Source organism: Melospiza melodia, chromosome 3 (genome assembly GCF_035770615.1).
Source record: "Melospiza melodia melodia isolate bMelMel2 chromosome 3, bMelMel2.pri, whole genome shotgun sequence".
In the NCBI taxonomy this organism is placed as follows: domain Eukaryota; kingdom Metazoa; phylum Chordata; class Aves; order Passeriformes; family Passerellidae; genus Melospiza; species Melospiza melodia.
The window spans coordinates 54,925,102-54,952,017 of record NC_086196.1 but is presented as its reverse complement, the minus strand read 5'-3'; the positions used below and the strand labels follow the sequence as shown (position 1 = coordinate 54,952,017).

Here is a 26,916-nt window from a genome sequence, read left to right as displayed (position 1 = left end):
CTTGTTGACCTCCATATGTTTATTTTTTTAAACAATTTACAAATAAAAATGCTATATTTATCCAAGGAAATACATTTAATACTTTAGTCTTTAACAAGCTATACAAATGAGAACCATCACACTCAATAGTTCAGGGACCATTCAGGGTAGGCATGCATGTGTCTGTATCACATGAAGCGAGTCCAATTCCTGACACCAGGGTTCTGATCTTCTACTTCTTCAGAGCTGGTCAGCTGCTAAATGATTTAACACAAATAGTTACTGGATCACAATAAAATGAAAGCAAGCCCATTTCAAATCATGTAAGTGACCTCAATATGTCTGGTCCAGGTGTCAGGCCACAGAGCCTTACCGATTAGTTTTCTTCTCCAAAAGCCAGTCGGGACAGATTTTCTCCCCTTGCTTAGTGATGTGCCATCCATACATGTGCTTATACAATACACTGAAACACCTCAAGTACAGATGTAATACAACAGGAATTACAAAGCACAGAGACAGATAAACAGACAAATAAAATCAACTCTGAACACATTCTTGCATTTCAAAACAACAAAAGTAATTGAACCCATGCATTACAGTTCAAAGAAATTTGGGGTTTTAGCTCTTCTGAAAGTCTCCATTTCCTCAGTTCTAAATTGCTGTTCTTGAGCTTGTCTCAGCAGCTGGGCTACTCACAGTGCTACTGACACAAACTGGGTGAGCTGGAAATCTTTGACCAGGAATGGTCAAAGAATAAAAGCCCCCAAAATAAAGAAGACACACTCATTATAAACAAGATTCCATTTTAATAGCAGAGTGTAGAAAAGAAATTGGCAACAAAATTCACATGAAAAAACATTTTACACAATTAATTATGTACAGAATAAAGTATGTGACTGCCTTCTGATGATTTACGTTTCACTTTAGTCAAGTCCTACCACAGAATGCAAAACACACCCAAAACTCTCAGCTGGAACAAAAAGAAAAACAAACAAAAACCATATACATAATCCCAGCTCTGGCTCCTCAAATATTGGGACTGGCTGGGTTTACTTCAACCCACTGGGCTTTCTGCTATGCTTTCAGAAATTCCTGGTTTCATTGTAGCTTCCAAACTACTGTCAGGAGCTTCTGTTTGCTCAGTCTTCTTGCTCTGGATGGTGCACATTCCCTTGCCTCCTGAGCCACCCACCTTCCCATGTGTTTCTCTGAGCCCAGGCATTAAAGTTTCCACACACCCAGAAGCCTGACTTTCTGTGCTGCCTCTGTCACAACTCAGAGACAGCATTTCAACAGTGCCACCTTTGCTCTCCTTCACTTGCACAAGTAGCTCAGAGGTGGGAGAAATGCCCTGCATTTCTAGAACTGGCATGACCACTTCTGTAGTGTCACTATTTGAGGTCTGTGATCCAGGCTGCAGCATAGGTTTCTGAGAAATCCGTGTGCAAATTTTATCTTCACAACTATCAGAAGTCAATGTAGTAAAATCAGTAATCTCTGTTTCACTCACTGTTCTTTCAATGCCCAGTTTTTTAAGTTTACTGGACTCTAGCCTAATGGACGCAATAGTTTCTATTTTTTTGACTTCTTCTGTATTTTCCTTTAAAAGTCCTTCTGAAAGGATGCTGAAAGATTCATGTTTTACCTTATTGTCTCCCAGATTTAAATCAGTGCTTTTCAATTCAAGCTCTGCTTTCTGGGAGGGAGTCTTCATGTGTTTCACATCCTCTGATGGTCTCTTGAAAAGAAAATTATCTAATCTTGCATCAGATCCAGTGTGTCCTAATGACTTTTTTTCATTTTCAGCTACTAATTCAAGATTGGATCTGAGTTCAGCAATGTTTGAGCAGGTATTGACTAATCGTTCAACGCCCTGCTTCTGGGTTTGGTTATCTAACACTGTATGGCCTGAAGGTTTAAGTTTAACTTTTTCTTCAGCTTCTAATAGGGTACTTTTAGTTTTTGTCTGCCCCTCTGTCAGTTCTGAAGCATCAACCTCATTAGAACCAGATTTTATTTCTGGATTTGGAGTATTTGATAGATCCCAACCACTTTCAGAACAAGAATGAGTTGTGACTATCTGTTCTTTTCCATTACTAGTTCTGGAAGTGCCCCAGAGCAAGTCTGGACTATCAGTTTCTGAGTGAGTTCTACAGTTATCATTTAACTTCACCAAATGGGAATTTCCCAAACTTTTAATTTCGCTCTGTGTCTCAGGTAACAAAGTCTTTGTGTGCAGACTATGCTTAGGCTTTACTGCTTTTATTTCCCAATCTTTTGTCTCTGTCTCCAAGGTACCACGAACATTTTTGTTTGTAACTGGAGTTTTATTTCCATCTTCCTGTCCAACCTTCTCTTGGACCTCAGATTTCCGTAGATCACAGAATTCCAGACTGCCTGCCTGCTCTCCACCTCCTGTATCAACAAGTCCAATTTCTGCAGGCATCTGGATACCAGGAACAGGGTTTTTTCCTGGTAATTCTGTGACTGACATTTCTGATAGGTGAGGCTGAAGTGATTTCTTGTTCATTTCAGCCTGATTTTCAACAGGAACCAAACTCCCTGTCATGTGACTATTACACTGTGAGGAATCCACAGCCTCATAATCCTCCTTCAGTGAGGGTGAGCTACTATTTGTTCTGTGATTTGCAGATGAATCTGCAGGTTTTGTTATGTTAGGGTTTTCTCCATTTGGAAGCGCAGAACTTGCAAGCTTGCTGTCAGCTGAACCCTTTCCACCACTACTGTAGAAAATATCATAGAGATCTTTAGCATTGGCTGTGGCCAAGCAAGAATTTCGTTTCTCTATCTTTTTTGCTTGTTCACTGAAAGCAGTTGAAGGTGGTGGTGGTCTCACAGGCATTGCCAACATTGTCTGTTCACTTTCAGACACACCTGGAGCTACTTCATCTGCAGGGATGAGAGCTGCTGGCTGGACTGCTGGTGGAGGATGAGGTGGAGGTAGTCTATCTGCAGGCTGAGAAGACTCATTTTTCTCTGCTGCTTTCAAATCCTCCTCTGAGCCTTTTAAAATTACTTCTTCTCCTCCAAAAGCTTTTGATATGATATCTGGAGGCAGCAGAAGGTCTGCATTTGTTTCTTTTACCACTGGCAGTGGTTTGGTGGTAGTTCCAGAGGATTTTATGGATAAAAAGGTGTTCAAAGGTGGTGGTTTACTAACCGTTGCAGTATTAGACTTCCTGAAAATCATGGTGGGGACTGGTAAATTGGGAAGAATTTTTGTTGGTGTCGGTGTGGAAACAACTGGTATCCATGGGCTAGTGTGTGGAATAACAGTTTTCCCAGACAGCTTTATTTCAATGGGCTTTATATGGGATTTCACAGATTGACACTTGTTCTCCTCTTTGTTTCCTTCTGTATTCTCTTCCTTTGCAACAGCTCCTGGCGTTTTATCCTCTCTCTCAGTCTTTTTCCAGCTGAATTTCCCAAAGGAGGTCTGGCTTGGTGATTCCTTTTTCAATTCCTCTTTCTTTTCTTCTTTCTTCTCCTCTGCCTTCTCTTCCTTCTTTAGCTTTACCGTAATTTTTCGCCCAGAAGAATCTGTTTTGCCTTGGGTTTCATTATTCCCTTCTCCTGACTCTGGGATGCTCTTTACTTCCTCCTTCTTTATTAGTTTTGGGGTTTTCTCATCCTTCTCTTCCTTCTGTTTCTCAACCAGTTTCCGTTTCAGCTCGTTTTGCCGCCTGCGCTCTGTCTCCAGAACCACAGCCAATCCAGCCTGACGGTCCAGATTTCGCCTCTCTTCATAGAGTGGGTTTTCATCTATGTATTTCTGTGGAAATAAACAGCAACATTTTAGCCACCATTTTTCATTTCTATGAAAAATAAATAAATAAATGCAGCTCTCTGACAATTCTGACTTGCTCAGTAAGTGCCATCTCAACACTAACAGGGAACTTTCTCCTACCAAGAAACTGAGGTGTTAAAAACTGCTTGCAGCAGTGCTGTCACTTTACAGTAGACATGTTTCAGCTTCATGCAGATAAAATATCTCTATGTACTGGTGTAGTGGGAAGTTCTGCTTATTTAGTTCAGTAGAATGTAATGAAGATAACCAAATACATATACTTCAAGAGTTAAATGACATTCTTCAGGAAAGGAAGACAGAACAAGCAGAAGCTAAGGTAGGGAATGTCTCTTTCCTAGTACATCAGTTACCAACCTTATACTTCTCATTGTGGGGATGACTTTTCACATGCTGCTCTGCTGAGATCTGATCTCCAAAAAATTCATGACAGAGCTGGCAATAATATCCAGTGATGGGAATCAGAAACTCAGAGCCTGAAAAGGCCAAAGAAAATTATCAGAGAAACAAAACCTAATAAATGCCAAGCTCTTAACAAAGTTGGTCAAAGAACAACAGCAAAACCTCCAGCAATGTTCTTTTTGGAACATTGTTAATGCTGCTCTCCTTACAGTTACATAGGAACCCCCACTACCAGGAACAAACATACAAAGTGAAGAAGTTTATTACTATGGTTCAAGATTTAAGTGCTCTTCATTGAATTAAGGTAATCGAGTATTCAAGTAGGTTAACATTTCCTACAGCCTTGATCTATTTTCCATCTTTCTGATATAGTCTGCTTAAATACTAAACACCTGGTTTATAAACCAAACACAAATATTTTTGTTGAAGTTCAGCAAGATTGCATCCTTGTGCCTACAGAACCTGCTACAGTTATCTAAGACACTGCAGATTCTTCTTTACTGGACACTACCAGAAATATACAACAGATTAATAAAATGAGCTGATCACTGGCAGGCCTTTTAGATGTTCTTATTTTAAATCCTGTAATAATTTTCAACTCCGTTACAGCTCCTTCCATATGTCTGTCTCAGATTCTCTGTATCTGCACTATAACAAGTACTCATCGGTCAATTTTCAGGGAGACCTCTGCTAAAAGTGTACTGAATGGAAAAGTCTGCTACAAGACTGTGTGGAATACTGTGCAAGATCTACCAAAATACTGCCAACTACTGTGGTCATGCTCTGAATTCTAATATGTTTGCAAAAATTATTTCAGAACTACACTGAAAGATAACTGGTATTCAAAATAAAAAACTAATCTCTAAAAAGAGAAGAAACCACACTTTTCCTACACTCTCGCTTCAAGACCTTTTACACAAGAACCATCAAGAAACTAAATAATTTGCCTTTTTCCTAATAATACATTATCTATATGTGGTCCTATACCAAAGTAAAGTTTTGAAAATTCCTTTCTCTGAGCAAGTGGGACTTGCTGGAGGGCAAAGAGGGATGACAGCCAAGTTAATAAAAATCAACATACCTTTGGCAGGAACCGTTATCTTATCAATGCGTTTTATGGACTCTTGTTTGGTCTCGCTCTGGGTCTTCGAAGCCCAAGGTCTGTTGTAAGGATCCAGGGTCTATTTGCACAGTGACAGAGGTATATAGGCTCATATCTTACACTAGCAAGTCAAGTACACTTGTCTTTTTCCTTTTTAATATTCTTTTAGAACACTGAACATTAAAATCAACGTGCAAATATTTGCAACAACTTATTTTCCTCTCTTTTCCCTCCCACTTTGCAATTTACAATGACAAAATAACCTGTGAAAAGTGTAAAATGTAAATGACTGCAAAGAACAGGTAAACACAAGTGGCAAACCTGAGCAAACTGAACATAGGCCCCATTTACACTATTTGGAATCCACCAGTAGCTGAACAACTGCTCAAGTCCAACATTAGGGGAAAAGAATTTATAAGTTACTTCTTGGGTTTGTTATTACTTCAGGTTCTTTTGTAAATGTAGTTCTGTGATGTATGTTTTAGTGTTAATATTCACAGCAATATGAAATGCACTTAGTGAAGGAAGCCTGCAACATACCTGTCTGTGTTTCTTATTATGCATGTGTGTGAAAAAGTCAAACATGGTCCCGCAGATGGTATTGCAGTCTTTGCACCAGTGGTTCCCTGCATCATAATATTCATAAATATTGGCCAACTGGAAAGGATGTTTGGAAGACTGTGAAGAGGATTCTGCTGGCTTCGGGCTTCTACCTCTCGATTTTTCATTAGTAGTTTTTGATTCCTAAATTGAACAGAAGGAAACACTTCTCTAAGACAAGGCAGGACAGACAAAATGCTCTAGAATTCAGAACCTGCCTCCAGCAGAAGCCATACACACAAAAAAAATGTATCACCTGCTTTTCAGCGCCCAGGTTAATTCCACTGTTTCAGAGAGCTGGTATTGCCGACTAAGATGCTGCGTGGCTGCAGTGAAGAGGTTCCAATAAGGGTCCCAGATGTAATGGCTGGATGGTTGCAGGTAATCAAGGAACCAAATGAACAAATTCCCTGTGGCATGCACCCTTCCCACTTTATTGGTTTCACATAACAGTTCCCATTTACCATACTAGCCAAACAGTGCCCAGAAGACCTCAAATAGTTCCCCTAGAGGCATTCAGAAGTTACTGTAAAAGTAGTTTGGATGAAAGCAGAATGGAAAAGGAAGCAAAAATCAGGTGACTAAAAGTATTTAACTCCATCAGTTTTATCAGATTATTTGAGTGTTCCTAAACTCTCCAGAAAACTTACTGTTTAATAATAAAAGAAAGATGCTGTTTTGTTAATTACCTAAGCATATAGGGTGAAGGATCTTGTGATTTAAACATGTGATGTTTGCACTTACATTGACCTGTACAGAAAGACGCCATATAGTGATATACAGACATTTCAAGACTCTATCCAAAATTAATACTAAACTAAACTCATAGCAAAACAAATATTATCTGAAATATACCATGAATGAGCCCTGGTAATTTGGATTACAATAGTACTACATGTATTTTGAGTTCTGAGTTACATTTTCAACGGCATAAAGTCCATCATTTTATCATTTTGCATGGCAGTCTGGAAAGAACAGCAAGTTAATTTAGCAGACTCGAGTTGGTTGCATGATTTCCAAGTCATTCACTACCAGCACTGAACAAATTTATTTAAGCAGATTCAAAATTGTCAAATAATATCTGCCTTAAAACTTTAAGCTCCTTAGCACCACCCTCCACAACATGCACTGTAAATCAAAATGAAGAAACGGCCAGGCCACTGTGCACCCCACAGATATCTTTTTCCCAATATAATCTGGTTCTTGGTAGCAGAATAAGAAGTGACCTCAGGAATATTTGCGCCTATTCTGTCAGCAAGAACATAGCAGACATTCTCTTGAACAATGAGATCAGCTTATGATCTGCAGGAGGTGCATGGAAGGATGTTCACAATGTCACACAAGCATCAATGTTTATGTTATTTATAGACATAGACTGATAAAAATACTATCTCAATCAAAACTTTAAAAATACAATACTTCTCAGACAGACAGGTGACAGCCCACTCTTAACTCCAGTTTGTGCATTACCCCAGCTCAAAGATGACTTTATAATTTGCTACTATTTAGAGCCCAGACAGGGTGATCTGTCTGTTTAGCACAGTGACACTGGCTTCACCTCTGCATTGACTGTGTAACTACAACACACAGACACACAGGGTCAGCAGCAAGAGACCACAAGGTGCCTTGCAAATAAGCAGAAAGGCAAAAGCTTTTGCCCTCAGGTTGGCAGAGTCAACCAATCTCAGTGTTGAAAGGCCAGCACCATCCTTCTTTTCATGAAAAAAAGTTAACCAGAACTACAACGTGAATTGTACAGGCTGAAGGCCATGTTGTATGTGCCTACATATGTATGAAAATACTCAAGTGTTCCTGTCCAGAACTCACAATTTTCCATGTTAAAATAAGAACTATGAAAAGGGGATCAAGTCATTATGGGTTTGGGCGACAGAGACAATGCAAATTAAAATAATGAGAAGTATATTCACACACGCCATATCTCAAGGAAAGAAAACAATATAACTTAATGCAATGTAGGACTTAACAAACATTTTTGCCTATTTAAGTTATATGAAGTGGTGACTGAAGCAAACATTTTTGTTAAAGTAAGTGAACAGTAAATTTCAGAGATGTTTCAAGAAACAACAAAAAAAACCCAAAAGCAAGTCTTTAAATTAAAGATACCTAATGAGTTCTCAGACCACAATAAAGCATAAAGAAAATTTTACAGGATAAACAGATTTGAGTGGCTTTGGAGAAAATACAGAATCACAAAATGAGTAAAGTTGGAAGGGACCACAGTGGGTCATCCAGTCCAACCTCCATGCTCAAGCAGGGTCATCCCAGAGCACACGGGACAGGATTGTGTCCAGGTGGTACTGGAATATCTCCAGTGAGAAAGACTCCACAACCTCTCTGAACAATCTGTCCCAGTGCTCAGTCACCCACACAGTGAAGAAGTTCTTCCTCACATTCAGCTGGAACTTCCTGTGCATCAGTTTCTGCCCATTGCCTCTTGTTTTATTGCTCAGCACCACTGAGAAGAGCCTGGCTCCATGCTCTTGACATTCTCCCTTCAGATAAATTGATGAGGTGTCATTTCAGTTTTCCTTATATCACTTACCCTACTAATATTTTCCTCTCTGCAAAAAATATATATGCTAAGATCTACACAAAATTAATCTACAATTTCACATTAGCTATTTCTGTTACATATTTGAATAAACATCTGAAAAGCAGGATAATTGATTTCCTGAATACAAGCATAACCTTTCAGATGGTAGTACCCTTCCTTCTTTCAAAGTAAAACTATCTTCTGGAATGCTGGTACATCCAGCCCAGAGTAGTACAGACCACACCAGAGAGACCATACTGATGCATACTGACACTTCTAAAGAGAGAACATGTGTACAGAAAAAACATCTTATGCTGACCACCACCTTTAAGTCTTGTGATTTGTTGCTATTATTACCAAGTAAGAAGACCAACAATGCTCCCAACTTCCAGAGAGCTTTGCTGTATAAACACTCCTATAAACATGGTCTGAAAGGCCATGACAGAAATTCTGTAGAGAAAAAAGAAGTCTGTCCTCCTGGCATGGTACTGAGACCAAACAGCTATACACACTCATGATACTCAAGCCAACCAACACCTCAGCAATATCAAGATAAAGATTAGTAAGTGGTGCTGAACTGCACAAAACCTGAGGGACATTATGTACACTGATACATCAACTCTACCTGCATGCACCATCAAAGCCAGTGTATGACATGTGGTAACAAATGACACCAAATGATCCTTTAGTAAATGTCTGGGACCAGCTGTCTGCCCAGTGCCCTCTTCTCTTAGTGGGAAAATCATTAGCACACAAACTTGAAGACTTTACCTTGTTGGAGGAAGATGTCTTCTCTACACCTTTTGCATTTTCTGACTTGCTGCTCTTTTCCGAGGAATCTTTAGTTTCCACAGACGGTTTCCGGGGTTTTTCAAATATGTTAATCCCCAGGATTTGTGCTACTTTGTCAAGCTCAGACTGCTTCTTGTCAGCTGCATCAGATTCTTTATGCAGCTCTGCAATCTCCTTCATAATATTCTCTTGTAGTCTGTTCACCTCAACCAACAAGGGGTCTTTGTGTCCATCCTTCTCACGACGTTTTTTCCTCAACATCTCGCCTGAGCAAATCAAGGAAGCAGAAGGGTCAGAAATGCAAGAGGAAAATTGACTTTAGATCTGTACAATAATTCCAGCAACAAGTAAAATATTAATACAAAATATTACGGCTAAATCTTCACTATGAAGTTGTAAAGATGGAATTGACTCTCAGGTACAGTATAACTAAATCTGCACAATGTGCCTCCATAAGGATTACCATTAATCCTCCAGAGTATCAATTTATAATTACTATTTCCCTGTGTGACAAAACAAGCAAAAGTTAATTGCCTATTCTAACCTGAAAGTATCATTTTCCAAAGATGAGGGAATTAAGTATTCACTCGGACCAAACACGTTTTAAAGACACAAAAAATCAGCTCTCTTGAGAGAGGACTTTTCCATCTCCAGATAAGATTCATGAAAAATTGAAAGGCACAATAACATCTTCAGTCACTATTTCTCACTTCTTCTAAAGAAGCACTAAAATGCATAAAGTACAATTCCTATAGCTTATCAAGCCAAGAAGATGCAAGAGCAACTGTCTGCTCAAATTTTGATGTAATTGATCTTAATATAGTAACTAGGTCACTGCTTTTTCAAGAATTGTGCATTGCCAGGAGCATGAAAATACATTATGGATAATTCTTATTTTGGTTCTCCTTCTCCTGCTAGATACCAGGCCTTGTGACACATCCCAATGGGGGAGAAAAAAGAAGCAGGGGCTGGGAGGGTGGTAATGCACTTTACCTTGCTGTTTACGAAGCCTGTCCAATTCAGTCTTGAGATAGTAGAGCTTCTTCTGCCGTGCTTCTCGATCAGTCTTCAGTTTTTCTCTCTCTTCTATCACCTAAATAAATTGGAAGGTGTCTGGATTTTCTTCTCTTCCCAAGTTAAACAGTCTTGCAAGAATAACAGGAAGACCTCAGCTTTCCAGACATAGAACACTGCTCGCTATTCCGAAAATGTTCTTGAGTATTTTAACACAATAAATACACCTCTCCCTCTGTATCTGAAAGTAACTGTATTGTGTGGTCATGCTTCAACCCAGTTTGTAGGCAATGTTTTTTGCTTTTGGGCAGTGTATTCCCCTAAACTACTCTGTTTGTTGCCAACACTTCCCAAGGCCCTTAGGCTCAGCTGACTATCTTCTACAGGGCTAATTAAGATCAATGACAAATGACTGTCCAAAACTCATGCAGAGTCTCTACAGCTAGCATGCTCCATCAGATTACACAGCCCTTCACCTTGACTTCTGCTTTGACTCTAGCTCCTTTTAGCTGTTAAGTTAGGTTTTGCTTCAATCTGACAAAAAACATCAGGATGAAATTTGTTTATTGTTCAATAAGGTAAAAACTGTGGCACGAGGAGCTCACAAATCCTTTTTTCACTGGTTTTCATTGATTCTCATAGAAGGAAACAAAGCAATATGCTACAATGAAACCCAAAAAGTTCTTTCAGTTTTTTTTCCAGCTTCACTCAAGAGACAAATCCCGACTTTTTTACCTTCACAAGGCTCTTAAAGCTTACTACAGACTCCTCCTTTAACAAACAAGTCATCTTGACTCCCCTAGATAATCACTTCTACAACAGCAATGTTGGCAGGATCCCTGAATCCTTCCTGAAATAGTTCTACCAACACAGTTAAGCTACACCTTAAATAACACAAGAAGTTTTTTTATTATTGTTTTGGCTTTGTATGCTATTTTTTTATCATCAAAGCACCATTTCCTCCTTCTGAGTTTTTTGCAGCATGGGAGCATCAAGTGGAACATGCAAATTTTTATACTCCAAACCATCCCAGCAAAAAAACCAGTGGACTAATCCCTAGACAAAGATTTCTGTAGTGCAGACAAAGCCTTAGAAGTGCTACCAAGATGCACAGATGAGCCACCAAAGGTATGTCAGGGCAGGAGAAAAGCACACACCTTTAGCCAAGAGAGCTCTTCCAAAAGTACTAAATTTCATTAAGAACAAAATTTCAGCCGTGTCAGATGAAGAAATTATTATTCCTGCAAGAAGTGGAAGCTCCCTTATTTGCTGACATAGCACTTCATACAAGTGAAGAAAAGGCTCTTAAAATAAAAGCTGATTATTGCAGCCTCAATACCTAAAGGGGGTTTCAAAGAAAAATGGGTACAGATATTTTACCAAGGTCCGTAGTCACAGGAAAAGTGGCAACAGTTTCAAACTAAAATAGGGTAGATTTAAACTAGATATAAAGGAAGCATTTCTTTTCAGTGTGGATGGTGAGGCATGGAAACAGGTTGCCCTAGAGACTGTGGACTCTAGCCCTGAAGTCTTCAAGGCCAGGTTGCATGGGGCTCTGAGCAATCTGGTCTAGTGGAATGTGTCCCTGTCTAAGGCAGTGGGGTTGGAACAAGATGATTTTTAATTGTCCCCTCATACCCAAATAATTCTATGCCCTTATTTTAACAACAAACACCAAGTGGACACCAGTCTGAAAACTCAAACAACTTTTGGGAATCATCCAGTTCTTTGACAGTTGTGCAGCTACAGTTTCCTATTTTAAAATGCATTCTTCCCCACTACTTTCTAATTATTGTACAAATCAAGATAATTAGAAGAGGAAAACACTAACACACATGACCTGAACTGGTGTCAGAGCCTCCAAGTAGTTTCCCCTAAATTCTTCTAATTTTGTGATTTTTGTAAGAGAATTAATATAAATGTAGAGGGAAGATTGTATGTGATGGTGAATGATGATATGCTTCAGTATGTATTAAAGAATGTCTAATACAGGTATAACTGTGGTATTTTGTACAACATAGAATGTCCAGATGGAGCCATCTGTGTTTCAGTGGCCTCTTGTTCTGCCACTGAACATCAGTAAAAAAAGACATTTCATTTTCTTTACACTGTCCCTTTAGATTTTTACATATCCCCAGATATCTTCAGGTATTTCAATACCTAAATCTCATCAGAATAAAGCCAAGCTGTGGCCACCATGTGTCTTCTCTGTAAGATTTTGGGTGCTTCAAAGAAATTCAACTTTGTATTTGATTCCATCTGTTCTGCCATAGGCAATGGCATGCAACTTTGAGAGATTTAAAAATGCATTTTTTACAGGTGTCACTGAATAATACAGACAAATGGTTAGGAATATTTAACAGGAGTGAACTAGGTAAAACTATTTTTAAACTGGAGCAACTCAGAAAAAAAAGGTGCACCTTAGAGAAAAAACTTCTACCCCACCAATCATGCAATCCAACACAATCTGAAGTATCAGAATACCTAACATACCTTCTGCTTTTGAGCTGCCCGGTTTTTTTCATCCGACATCCTTTCTGTGGTATTTTTGAGAGCGTGTGATGACAGACGAAGGGGTGCTTTGGAATGAGAAGGAGTGGTAGGGACTTGAACAAGCACAGAACCGTCTCTTTTTACATCAGGGACATCCTTTCCCAGAGAGACTGTCTCAATCACCCGCAGATTGGGACGCGTGGGGTTCGCTGACATGGCCATCGTAAGAAGACCATGAGCTTCTGGTAGCGTAGGATTAGGCTGCTGGGCAGGGGGGTACATGGGCCAGCCAGGGGCTGCATATGCCATATAGTGCCCATATGCATCATATCCTGGAGGAGCCATTGTGGGAGGGGCATAGTTTTGGGACATTTGAGCAGCAGTGTAGTGGGAATAGCTGGGAATTTGGTATTGGGAAACAGAAGTAGGTGTAGGTGTCAAACTAGCAGGAGTTGGTGGAATTGAAGGAATGAGAGAGACAGAAGGAAGAGGCTGTTCTGGTGCATGTGGAGGCATCTCCTGTCCCACCGGCTTACTCTTAGCATGGTCTGATTTGTGAAGAGAGGACGCATCTTTGGGCTGTGGGAAGGAGCCCGGAGGCGACGCTGAACGCTGCTGGCCCGACTCAGGAGATCGAGTGTCACTGCGGCTGCGGCGCAGCTCCCAGGCGTCCCGCCTGCGGGCGTCCGAGGAGCGGCGATCCGGAGAACGAGACGCCGGCTTTTTGCCGTGGAGGCGCTCCTGGGTGCGAACAGCCAGCTTGCCAATCTCAGCAACACCAATGTCAAGCCCAATGGTCTTGAGCAAGTCGTGGATCTTTGCGTACTCTGCGTTTGGCTCTTCTAAAGGATCCATCTTGACAGCTGGAGCAGGAGAAGGAGGTGGGCTCATTTTCTGTATTATTATCTCATTGCCACAACTCACTGGGGCCTTCTCTATAGGGAGAGATTCAATTTTGGTCTCCTCATCCTCATCGCCATAAAGAAATTTCTCTTCGTCCTCAATGTCAGGAAAGCTACGCCTCCTCTTCTCCTGAGCACTGACAGAATCAGCCATCATGCCCAGAATTCGGGAGAAACCACTGCCATCCTGACTGGCCCGCTCATGAGGCAGCAGGAAGTCAGTATGGCGATCGGTGGGCTCTGACTTGGGTTCTACTTTTTCTTTGTGACTTAAGAAGCTTCCAAACTTCTCAAATATCAGAGTGTCTTTGGGAGGCCCAGAGAGTGGGTTCCACTCACACAAACCTTCATGCAACTCCTTGTCTGAAGCCTCCACCAGAGAGCCTTGGTTAAACCGTTTGAGAAAGTTTTCCACTTCAGAAGCAAAAGGAGCTACGTTGTTGCTCTGGGGCAAGGAAGACTGACTAGAAAGAAGAGGAAGATCCTTGCTGGGGGCTGGACTGCTTGAAAAGCCCTCGGGCTGAAAGAGAGAAGATACTATTTACTTCTAAGGTACTATGCACCTCACAGAACAAAGGAACCTGTTAATTTCTCCTTCAGTTTACAGCTGAATAAAAGTGTTAGAAGAGACAATATGCAGTTGAAAGAGAACACAGAAGATTACAAACCAAGTTGCCCGATGATTCTGGAATGCCCTGTCCAACAATGAATGCTTATCTCAGAGAACACACAAAATCACAATTGTATTTCAAACTTTTTGCAAGCATAAGAACTGAAAATTTAAAACTGAAACCCTGTTACATCATTTTGGATATGCTTTGAGTTTAGTCATAGTCACACAGGATTTCAACACCTTAAGTCAGATAAAAACTACTGCATTGAGGTTATTCACAATCACTTCTTCAGATATTCTTAATTAATGCCTTATTAAATAGCATTTCCAGTAATAGGTATGGAATGGGATGCTCAGTATCTGAGCACTCCCGATATAAATATGTCACTGTCAAACCAACACTGATGTGTTAAAACACAGAAAGTCAGTTTATCACAGTAGTACAGACACTTATCTGCCCATTGCTCCCATTTTGAGACTCAGTTGGTATAGGTTTGGTACAAATTTAGTAGGGCTGATCCCAGCCTATAGCTCAAAGGGAAAAGAGTAAGGAAATTTAAAAATTGTTTTGAAACAGAGGTACTGAAGAACCATTAGGCAGTTCTCTAAGTCTATAAAGAAACAAGAAAGAGACACTGCCACAGGGGAAGAGCTTCAATCAATATCCTGACTGCCTGTGGTACTATGAGAGCCAGTTTTTCTTTGAAAGCTGGCCCAGATCTCTGTGTCATGGGTTGAATTTCCACAAAGACATTTGACTCTGTCTCAGACTATATTTGTGTGTATATATATATATATATATATAGGTGTGTATATATATAAATGGGGGGATATATATATTTTTATATATATATATATGATTCCTGATTAAGTGCCATAACCATTTAAAGTTTCTAATGCACGTCAAACTTTTATCACCCTGCAGAAAGATACCTGTCCTCTTAAGGAAAGGGAAACAAAGATTTGGCTTTCCTATTTCGGAAATCAAACTAAGAGTCTGTATCATAAAGTAACTGCTTTGGAAAGCAGAAGCACATGGACAGACACACAGAGACCAAACCTGAACAGCAGACTCTACTTCCATCTCTACTCGTTTCTTCAAGATAGATTTTTTGGGCATGGGGGGGATTTCTTCAGGCCTGTATGTATAGCGAGGCTCAGAAGTCTGTAATGTGTTAGTCAAGCCAGGGATTGTGTAGCCAGTGCCTGAAACATCATGATTCAAGTTTCTGCTGCGCTCTTCCTCTTCTCTTTTCCTCCTTGCACGGTCAAGCTCTCGGAATTCTTCATTCAGGTATGACGGGCTCAGGCTTCTACTACGGCTGCGGCTCCGCCTGCGGTAGTTCCGCGTTCCTGATGAGAAACCCTGATGCTCAGCACTCACACCGTGCATCTTCTCATCCTTTTCGTACCGTGGGCGCTTTATTTCTCGGCCCCTCTCCTCTGCCCTCAGAGGGTAGGGGGACCTCCTCAGTTTGTCTCCATCTCTGTCAGATGCACGAGGAGGCAGCTCCTCCCGGCGGCCGTAGTGTGGGCTGTAATCTGAGCGGTGCAGGAAAACATCTCGGCTGCGGTAGTCCTCATCGTGCCTCGGGATGAAGGGACTGGAAGGCTGATCTTCGTGTGCTGGGTATCTCTCAAGGCTGCGAGGACACGTGAGGCCTCTAGTGAATATTGGACCATCAGCCACATCATCCCTGTGTGAGAGAAACACAAAACTATTTGAATCAGGTTAAATAAAGTCTTACTCCCACTCAAGGGTAAGAAATTTCCAAACCAGGTTGTTCAAAATAACATCTCCCTTACTAAACAGAACCAACATTTTATGTATTTAAAATGCAGGGTAGAGAGGGAGAAGTATTTTTAATGGTACTGCACATCCCTCCTAGGAAGTTACCTGCAAATGCAGTGACATGAACAATTCAACTCATACTGAGGAATTAGAGCCTTGAAAAATTGATAGGATGGATTCGTTTCTGTGGATGTGAGAGACCGCACATTTTAAAAAACTCTTACTGTCATATTTCAGACCACAATCCCTTTCCTCGCCTCTCCCAGTCAGATGCCAAGGTCAGATTTCTATGAATTATTCAAGGTATAATTCAGTTTCACACTGGCAAATGCAACCAGATCCTTTTTTTATCTTCAGCTGTGGACAAGGACCACAAATTCTACCAACATTTACTTTTCCAACAGATATGCAGACAGCACTGTCACTAATCACATGAACCCCATAACTAAAAAGAAGCACAGTTTCTGGTATCTATAAACCAAGGAGATTAAGTGTAATGGTACCATCTTCTGTGCCAGCCTCTCTGTATTATTACAGTGGCTGGTGCAACTGTCATAACATCAGAATACCCAGTTTCTTCTCTTGGAATATCTACTTTTGGACCAATTCCTACAGACACCTACAGAAACCTACAATTAGGGGTACTGTTTTGGCTAAGGCCTTTTCCTTGATGCCTAAAAACTTTTCTGCAACTTCTCTTCAGATAAGGCAGAAACAAACCAAACCACTTTAAAAGCTACAATCTGCTGGTTTTACTTATTGATATTTCAAAATCTAGCAAGATTGTCCAAGAAAGAAAATGTGCTCCCTAAGTGACATCAATGAGACAGACGACTCTTTCCTGAGTGAATCAATTTGAGATAAACTATGTATAATGGCCTGAATCCACAAAAATCACCTCCTCCTACTCCAAAAGGTCCCTCCATAGATTTGAGAAGGGAAAAAATCAAGTCATGCCAGAAGACATCTTCAAAAAATCTGCAAATAAATTACAGCCCCAGTTCTTCACAACAGACTAAAGAATAATAGAGATGGACAGACAAGGTCTTTTTCCTGGGTATTTTCATAAATTACACATGCATATTTAAGAACAAAATCAACACAAATCTTTACCTTGCATCATTGCAAAGCATTTATTAGATACTTTATCAGTCCAACACATCTTATAAAACAAATCTGGCATGCACCTGTACCCATTGTATTACACGGCATCTTTCCAGTTTTCAGCAAACTACACATATCCACCTCCTCCAAAAGCACAAAAACATCTACAAATAGCTAAATTAAATTTCATAAATAAATATTGTTTTCACAACCTACATAAAGGTATATCTATTCCCAGTGGCACGTTTTCTGAGAGCCTGGTAAACCTGTACAAGCTGCATGAACACACCTGATGGAGTAACAGATGTGTTTCACCATATACCTTCAGCTGATTTTTGTGCAAATAAAATTATTTAGATGCATGTCTGACAGCTGTTGCCTACAATTCAAACTGACTGCAGTGACAAAGCACAGGAATTTTTAATCATATTTTGGAAAGAAAGGAACAGCAAATCTACTGCATTTAAAATTAGCAAGACATTCCAAGTACATTTTGAACAGCTAAAATTTAAAACCTGAAAATTAAATACAGGTTTGGGAAAAATTATTACTTGCCTTACAGAATTCTTTGAAACATGTTTTCTGTGCATACAGTCCAACAGAGTTACATCCCTCTGAATTGGTTTGCATGCTTTCAGCCAGTGATGTCCACTACCAGCTACTGCATCCTCGAGAGAGGATACAAGGTGGTACCACTGTGACCATCCCAATTCCTTCACCAACAAAGAATCCATGAATCACTGGAATTTGCAGTTTCAGAGATGGAAAACAGACTACAGGCTACACACACATGATGCCTCAGAGACCTACAACTAGTGTAAGGTAATTTACTTTTTGGTATGTTTATTCACATACACAGAAATAGAAATAAATAGTGCTGTTAGCAATCAACAGGACTCCACTTTAATACACAGTCTTTGAATAGGGAGTCAGATGAGCTGTTCATATTCCAGCCAACTGTTACTCTTGATATCATGCCAAAAAACGCTATTTCAGAACACAGCCTAATGCAGACCAAGTCTCTGCAGTGATTTGGTCTATCTTTTGTATCAACCTCAGATGAAAGAATTGGTGGGATGCTCTCTAGAGCTTGTGCCAGCACAGATTGTAGTAGAAGATCTTATAAATACTGAGAGCTGGACAGATGGAAGATGGAGAGAGAGAAAAAGATTTATTATTTTTCACTTTGACAGATTGAGATTCTGGAAGACAAAAAAAACACTTATTGGTCCAAGCAGGAAACTGAAGCTGCTCAGGTGACCTTGACCTCACAGTCCAGCAGCATTCAGTGTGCCTATTTAGACACGTGCAGGAGACCAGCTTCCCTAGAAACATGGGGTAAGCTCTTACAGATGTTTTAGGACAGACCTGCATGGGAACAAACACCCTTCGAAAGTCTCCTGGGGCATCCTGAAAATCCACTGCTGCAGGAGACTCTAAAAGCCTCCCTGATTTCTCTCCTTTGGTATTTTATTTCTTTTATAGACTAATGAACCTCTCTACCATCCCAAGGCCCTGTAAATTACAGAGAATAATGTGTCAAAGTGATTGCTTGAAATATCAAAGTAGAGTAGTTAGCAAAAATAGCTGAGAATAACTAAATTCAGAATTATTTGCTCCAATTACTTCAAAATTTGAAATGACATCTTTAGGAAACACTTTTTTCTTTTGGCTTTTTTTTAAATTAGAATGAGAACGTACCACATACAAAATAAAAATGTGATAGAAGCAGTAACAATAAAGACCATTTTACAGCCCAGTGATAGACATAAAGTCAGTGTCCCAGTACCAGAGCAGCCTCTCAGGGAAGGGAAAAAATACATGATGAAAAATACTTGATAAACAATGTTCTTAATCAAAACCCAAGTGTCTTTTGAAAACAAATAAAATGGCTAGCAGTGAAGAAACTTAGAATACAGAAGCAGTACCTAGACAATTCAGGAAAAGCTAACAGGTGACTTGGTTGTCACATACTTTAAGCTTCTGGACAATGGGCAACACTCAGAAAAGCGCAGCCAGCACAGATCAGAAAGTAACAACATGAAGTTCTTGTATACTTACACTACAAATACAAGGAAGTAATTTAATGATTAAACTCTACATGGTCTCACTTTATCTTCTTCTCATTCTAACTCATGTCACTTTTAAACCTTCTCTGGAGTCTATTCTTACCATTCTGTTTCGCATCTATGGGTTCTGTAATACAGAAGTCAACTTCTGATTTCTCACTCTTACATTAAATAAACTGCACTATACCTGATGTTATTTCTAACCACGCATCAGCACCACAGAAGAGGTTAAATCTAAAATCTCACCTGAGAACATGAAGCAAAGGGACAAACACCACCATCCACTGCCCTCAAATGTACCTAATTTGCCAGAGAAGTACCAGTTCCCAACATATCACTGCCTTTTCCTTCCAACCACTGCACTGTCCCTGAGCATACACACTCATTTCATTTACAAGACTGCAGACTGCACAGGGGATTTACAGATCAAACACTGATGCCAGGAGAACTGAGGTAAAGGCATAAAAGTGACAGTACCAAAACCCAAACTCTCATTTGGTTTTCTACACCTGCTGAAACTTAACTTTACACCTGAGAAAGACAGGACATTCATTTCTTCTGCTCACTTCCCTCTCTTTTTTTTTTTAACAGTTGATGATATTTGCATCAAAAATGGAAGTGGTAATGGTTTTTGCTGTGCTGGATGCTTATCCCTGAGCTGAAAGTGCAACTGCATGCTCCAGAGCACAAGCTATGCCATCTTTAATTTTGCAATTCAAGACAAAGAGAATGAATTATTGGTACAGTTTTCTGATTTTCTTTCACCAGATTATACCGGTTCTCCTACTGAAGGCAAAGAGTTCCTAATTGTATCTACTAATATTTGCACTTCACTGTTCACAGCAGTGAAGTATTTTAACACAAAAGAATTCTCTCCATTTACTGTTTCTCTCCCATTTCAGTCAAGGGATCCTAAGAATTCTAACATTTCCTTTATACTGTATGAGACTGTCTGACCATGTTCTCTTCTGCAAGGTTTTTAAAGTCAAACTAATAATCTCCTTCAAGCTGCTTTCTAGTTTTCTTCTAGACTAGTCTCAAAAATCATGAAAGTAGACAATTAAATGAGGAAGTTGAAGCTTTACACAACCTTTATACCAAACAACCTTCCTTTCAGTAAGGACTAGGTAGGTTCATAAGAAACAGAAGGTGGCTGAAGCAGTGAAATGTCAAATGAAGATTCTCCATGTGACATCCACCCTTAAGGGGAAGGAAGCACTGGAGGGATTGACATCACACTCCCTCCTGCAATATATGATGTGCATGCTTAGTTTATATGGGATTTAGAAGCAGCTGACAAAATTAAAGAAGCATCTGTTTAGAGTTACACAGGCAGAGACTTTTGTTCAGGAATTCTCTGTACCACAACTTGCGAGAGGCTGGGGGAATACTCCTGGGAAGCATCACTACATGCTTACCCTCCTTCCCCAGGGATTCAGTGGGCTAATGAGATGCTTGATCTCATCCAGCAGAGCCATCCCCACGAGCAGAGGAGCATACCTGTCACTCAGGTTATCAATAGGTGAGCCCAGTCTATCAGGCAGCCTCCTTCGCTCCGGCGTGCCAACGCAATAGCGGTCATTGCCAACAGTAATCCGCAAACTGTGCTCCAGGGAAGACTCAGAGCGGAGACTCGGAGAGCGCCTCTGTAAAGTGAAGAGAGAGTGCAAGCCCATCAATCAGGGGGTTTTAATCTCAGCCACAGAAAGGAAAGTGATTCTGCTCTGCTTAATAAATTCAACTTGGCGGGATGGATCAATTGAAAAATCAAACTAGAAGAACAACTGTTCCAAATACTTCAATTCTATTTAGTTACTAAATAAAGGGGAGGGTATTGACTGCATTTAACTTCTCATCCCAGGTGCTAACAACATGCTCCATATTTAAATTACCTAGAAATTCTCAACTCAAAAATACATTTCATAAATCACCATTTTGGAAGATGTAAAACCAAAGAGAAAGTCACAAAGTCACAAATTTGCTGCTGTTCTTCTTTCTTTGTAGTGAAGAAGCAGCTAAATAAACATTGCATAAAAAACAGTGCCAGGAATTTCTGAATAAAGTGTCTGGATTTCTGGCCCTTTACAACTTTAGTAACAACATGAACCAGTGTAAACAAAGATTTTCCTAGCAGTGATGTTTTTAACAGTTTTCCTCACCTCATACTGCTTTCAGCAGATAAGCACAACATAATACTAAAAACACCAATGCCACTAGAAACACCTTCTATAGGTGTCTAAAATTCCCATTACCATTATTTAAAGCTGGTAGAGATAAACCAGAGTAAACTAAATAAAGTTGCCTTGGAAGAATCTACAGCAGAGAAGACCTGAGCTCATTGCCTCTGCACAGACCTTCCTTTGTACACATACACAGTACACAAAACACCATCACTGGTAAATTATGCTTAACTAGTTATGCCTCACATTATGCTAAAATATAGCACCGGAATACAGGACTGATCAGAGTTAAGGGGAGTTCCATAAAAAGCAGGTGAGACTGCCTAAAGACAGAGATCCTTGATTTGCTTTTTTAAACCAACACAACATAGATTCTGCCTAACAGGAAGCAGTGAACCAGCTTCAGTTCTGCCAAACCAGTCATGCACTGCACACTGCTTTTACTGCTGAAAACTGCAGTAGCAAGCAGCAGGTGCACTGAATGTCCACATCCACCCTGAGAGCATGCAGCAGGTTCAGCTCAATCCTCCAAGTGACCAAAGGAACAGTACATAATCTCCAACAAAAGCAAAAGAATTCTTTTACAAGTTTACCTAACAAAATTCCCTTGCAGTACAAATCTGTACTAGAATCCATTGTGCATATAGCTTTATTCTAAGCTAACATATTAGTGATTTCTGTCTTGTTCATTAAGCTGAATCCCAGCATTTATCAAAACACACTTTGAAGACCAACTGCCTTGTCTAGCACAAAATGATCCTTCAACAGCCTGGCTGAGATGCAACACCTTCAACGTGCATGTGTCTCATACAAACACATTCTGACTTGTGCCCATTGTAACACTGAATTTTGAGTTTTACTATCTTCAAGGCCATCTTCTAGGCATCAAGACTGTGGGCATACAGATGACAATCACCTCCACTGAAGACAGAGAAGTGATGATTACACATCAGAACAAACTCTGAGCAAAGGAAAGAAATAGTTTACATTCAGAATGTTTGGGATGTTTGGATTGCTTGTGACTGATCTATACAAATTGCCCAGCGAGTGCAGTTAGGGCAGTAAATATTTGAACTTCATGATTTTTTAATGTATTTTTTTTAAACTGGAGAAGTTCCACTTTTAAAAGGTTTTTGTATCTGGAGCGCTGAACACCACCACTAGTCATACCTATGTATGCACTGCACTGCATTTTCTCCATTCCTGTTCTGTCACCTAAACCACAGTTACCACTGCCATATTACTGAACAGGTTGCATACCTGCTTGTCATTTCTCCATCCTCTGTTGACCCCACATGCTCCAGTCCTCTAATCTCAGCCAATTTTCTTACAAGAAAGCAAAGAAGCTAAAACAAACCTTTAAAAAGAACAAGCATGCAGATCAGCAGGGATAAATAAAAACAGCATGTGTCAGCCTTGCAAGAGCAAATGAAAGTCTGCCAAAACCTCTCACTGTAAAGCCCTGACCTTCCTCTCCTCCATTACATTTTTCAGTACTCACCCCAAACCTTTGCTGTCACTCCACGTTCTTCCAATCACCACAAAGTTTTCCTCAGCTATTAGGAAACTAACACCATCCTTACTTACAACATCCAGTACATGGCTCCACTGCCAGCACCCCACTATGCATAACAAAATGTGCAACAATGCTGTAACCTGGAAATGCATGTACTCCGTCTCACAAACAATAATAATTTTAAAAAATCACAACAACAACAAAATATGAAACCAAAATAACTCCTAGAAACAAGAAAATTTAGTAAGAAATCTCTGAGGCTGCTGCTTTCATACCTCAATTCATATATAGGACAGGGACAATGACCTGGAACTTGTACTCAAATTTATTTTCTCCATTTCAACCCCATACCCTTATCCCAACAGTGTCTTCATTCTAGATATTACATCTCCCACCCTTATGCATATATTCCCCTCTTTCAAATCCTCTTTCCTCATTGCAACCTAAATTCCTCTTCCTTGGGCTTCTGAATTCATGCCCTTTCTGTGACAGCTCCAAAATCCCACTTACTAATATATTTGTGTAACTTCCCACATCTGCACATTTCATATTCTCAAGCTTCTGAAGAGAAGACAGGGTCTTAAGTCATAAAATCCTAAAAATTTTATTACAACTTTACCCTGATCAGTCACGATAACCCAACATATCTGCTGTCTGCTCTGTTTCCATCACATTTAGTGCCACTCTTTGGGAAATGACAGTGTAATCCCAGCTTTTATCTTTCTCTAATTAACCCTATTTTTGTAAACAGTACTTTTAAAAAATAAAACAAACCTACATACATATTTTATGCTTTGTAACATCACTTTGAAGAAGCAGTGTCAGTTGCCAGTCAAACACCTGTTGGGGGACAAAAGCTTCCATGGAAAAATTGTGGATGTTACACTCTAAGAATTACTTACGCTGGGCTTTAGCAAACGCAAGAGTCAGCACAATATAGGTTGAAGAATTCTATTTAATTGTCTCAAGATCTCTTATTGTGACAATTGCTTCCTACAGAAGGGCTTTCCTTAAATGCAGTAATCCTGTAAATAAACAAAAAATCCATTTGGCTCATCAGTACAGCATCAGCTAACCTGCTAACGCCTAATTTCTAGGACAGTTTTTCAATCCTTCTCTGAAGTTAGAACTGGCAATAAAAAATCATCAATCTGTAACAATTTGCTGAGATGACTGATTCAACTTGAGCCAGGAGGGTGTAAAGTAACACTAGAAGAGCAGAGTTTGTCAAAAATAACGTTCGAGTAAAGTGGATGTTTCTAGTGGCCTTCCCCCCCATCAAAGAGGGAGTGGGAGGCTTCTAGTCAAAACTCCTAGATCAAATTTCTCCAAGTCTGAACTACCAACACAGTCAGCATTGAAAGTTTTGTTACAGCCAGCACAGGTTCACAGCCTATCGAGGATACAGTGAAATGGGAGACTGAGTGATGGTGACGGCAGTTTAAGAAAGTTCTGTCCTGCATCCCAGGTTTGCCACCCATCAGTTGTGAACATGCAACTGTCCATCAAGCCACAACACAAACTGACATGAATCAGACAGAAAAACATTTCCTCTTTAAAAACTACTTATTTTCATCGTGGATATTATTAGCAATGCAATTTGCAAGGGCACCACACAGGAAACTAAAGAGGATGGAGATAAGGGTGAAATACAACGTGAAAACAAACGGCCAGAGGCAAGTTTTGTAGCCTGGCTAGGCTTAACTGTTCAAAACCACATTATCTTCCTGCATCTCCAGGGCAACTCACCTTTCATAAGTAATAACACCAATACCTGAATTTTATTGGCACTATACAATCACCCATGAGCTCTTCTATGGCTGCAGCTCCAAAGAAATCCGGTAAGAACCTGTATCACCACGAGAAAGGGCAATCCCCATTCTTCCTTGGGAGTGTCCCATCAGGTAAGGGACCAGGAGATAACATACTTTTGTTGGACTGATTTTCAGCTACATTGTTTCCTCACATCAGCTCACTCTGCCACTCACAAATCCACGTCTGAGCACACGGGAGAGGGCAGAATATACTGCAAAGCAAGAGGGAAAGGCGAGGACACCGTTCTTTGCAACTGCAGGTGTGCTGGATTGAGTGACCATGGAACCACTGCCTAGAGTACCCCAGTACGAAAATCTCTTCTTTCACGGTAGTACAAATGCACAATGAACTTACTACACACCACAGCTCAGAGTCACCAGACAAAACAATCACTGCACCAAGGAGCAAGAACACAAAACCTAGGTGAGCCAATCCCACTCACGCAAAAAAAAAGAAGTCTTCACACTTAGATTTATTACGAAGGTGTCTGCATCCAAGATGCCATCCACCACCACAGACACCAAAACAGAGCTTGCCCAAATCAGACTTTGCCAAGACAAAGTGAGAAGACTGGGACACCCTGTGCACAGCCCCAGCTACAAAGCGGTGCCTAGCAAATAATCCCTCTCAAAGATATAAATCAGTAACAGCCCTCTTTGTACGCCTGCCGTGACAGCAGGAAGAATTCAGACAAAGTACTCATTCAACATGCTGTCTAAAAAGTTATATTCCCGTAAGTTAAACGATATTTATGCACTAGCACAACCCAACGTGCTCAACGGAGGAAAATGACATCTTCTGCCTTAGCGAAAAGACAGCATCATCTTCGAACCTTCTCTAAAATGGCTCTAGCCAGTAAGACAAATAAAAATGCAATGGAAACTAGTGAGAAAACATCACTTAAAATGGAAATCTATTTTTTCCTCTATTTGGCTGTCTAAGGAATAGGGGGGAATTGCGGCTCTCCCTCAGCACAGGGAGAGCCCGGGGCCGGTGTAATTTTGCGAGGACCCGGCCGCGCCGGGTTAGGGGCTCTGACAGCCGGCCGGGCGGGGGCAGGGCCCGCACCGAGCCCCCGGGTGCACCGCAGTATTTACCCGGCTGCTGCTGCCGCCGTCTCCGTGCTCGCTGCCCCGGCGGCCCCGGGGCCCGCCGAGCCCCGCTCCTCCCGGCGGCGACGGCAACCTCCGGCTGCGGTGCGGCGACGGGGACCGGCGGCAGGGCCCGCGGTGGCCCGATGGGGAGCGGTGGCGGCGCAGCGGCGGCGGACGGGGCGAAGCGGAGCGCGGCGGCGAGGCGGCGGCGCAAGCGGCGGCGGGCATCGGCGGGGGAGGCCGGCCGTGGCCTGGCCCCGGCCCCGATGTGCTGAAACGGGAGGCGCGGGACGCCGACGAGCCGCCCTCCTTCAGGCGGTGGGAGGAGGACGAGGACGAAGGGCCGGAGCGGCCGCTGCTGGAGCGGTACATGATGGCGCCAGCGGCCCGGGGGTCCCGCGGCTCCTCCGGCCCGGCCCCCCCGGCGTGCGCGCTCCCCGCCGCCCTGCGCGCTCCCGAGCTGGGAGGGGGAGCCCGGGCGGGGGGGCGGTGCCTGGGGACGCCCGTACAAAATGGCGGCCGCCGGTCGGGTGGGAGCCGGGAAGGTGTTGCCGCTGTGTTCGGCCGTGCGGCTCCTCTTTGCCTCCCTCCGCGCCCCAGCGGTCGTGACTGGGGCACGTTCGGCTTTGGTGTTTTTTTGTTGTTTGGGATTTTTTTCGGCTGTTTGTTTACTTGCTTTTGTTGGGTTTTGTTCCCTCCCCTACGCGCACGCACGGTGCTGCGGAGCTGGTCGGTACAGGTGGTGCTGTCTTCAAGCAGGAGTGTGTTGGAAAGCGAGCCTTGCCTGATCGGTCAGGGGAGCCGAGGCTGAGCCTCCAGCTCAGAGAACTCCTGAGCCAATTCCCGTGCTCTGGGCTGCCGGGAGCAGGGATGGCAGGGGAGGAAATGGCTTCTTCCCGCCTCCTCCCTCTCCTACCTGGGCACCGGCCGCGCTTCCTGCGGGACAGCGGCTGGAACGCGCCAGGGACGGCCGCGACTCTCCTGCCACGGCTGAAACATTTCCCTTACTCTGCTCTGGGGCTGTCTCCAGAGAGGAAGGGGGTTTGGGTTTCAATTAACTAAAATGGGA

The 26,916-nt window shown here is 41.6% G+C and overlaps 1 protein-coding gene across 2 annotated transcripts; it reads right to left on the bottom strand.

Annotated features, from left to right (window-relative positions):
• Positions 1–26,219, bottom strand: ZNF318 (zinc finger protein 318). 2 transcript variants are annotated; one of them, XR_010027125.1, is made up of 11 exons: positions 25,851–26,219; positions 20,743–20,888; positions 15,338–15,974; positions 12,763–14,184; positions 10,249–10,348; positions 9,235–9,521; positions 5,850–6,053; positions 5,289–5,388; positions 4,163–4,281; positions 353–3,772; positions 1–236 (listed from the first exon to the last, which is right to left on the bottom strand). XR_010027125.1 is itself a non-coding variant. In XM_063151817.1 (10 exons), the coding sequence occupies exons 1-10, from the start codon at positions 26,217–26,219 to the stop codon at positions 1,034–1,036; spliced, it is 6,123 nt and encodes a 2,040-aa protein (XP_063007887.1). In that variant the 3' UTR covers positions 1–1,033. The 2 variants fall into 2 exon arrangements, 1 of the variants encoding a protein (XP_063007887.1); XM_063151817.1 differs by having other exon boundaries at positions 1–3,772.
• Between the last annotated feature and the right edge of the window lie 697 nt (positions 26,220–26,916).

Excerpts from the sequence above, each read along its gene's own strand:
- ZNF318 (XM_063151817.1), bottom strand. The coding sequence starts at position 26,219 with ATGTACCGCTCCAGCAGCGGCCGCTCCGGCCCTTCGTCCTCGTCCTCC. Across the intron at positions 20,889-25,850 it reads ACGGCGGCAGCAGCAGCCGG|AGGCGCTCTCCGAGTCTCCG; the intron begins GTAAATACTGCG and ends TTCACTTTACAG. Across the intron at positions 14,185-15,337 it reads AAGTAGAGTCTGCTGTTCAG|CCCGAGGGCTTTTCAAGCAG; the intron begins GTTTGGTCTCTG and ends TCTCTCTTTCAG.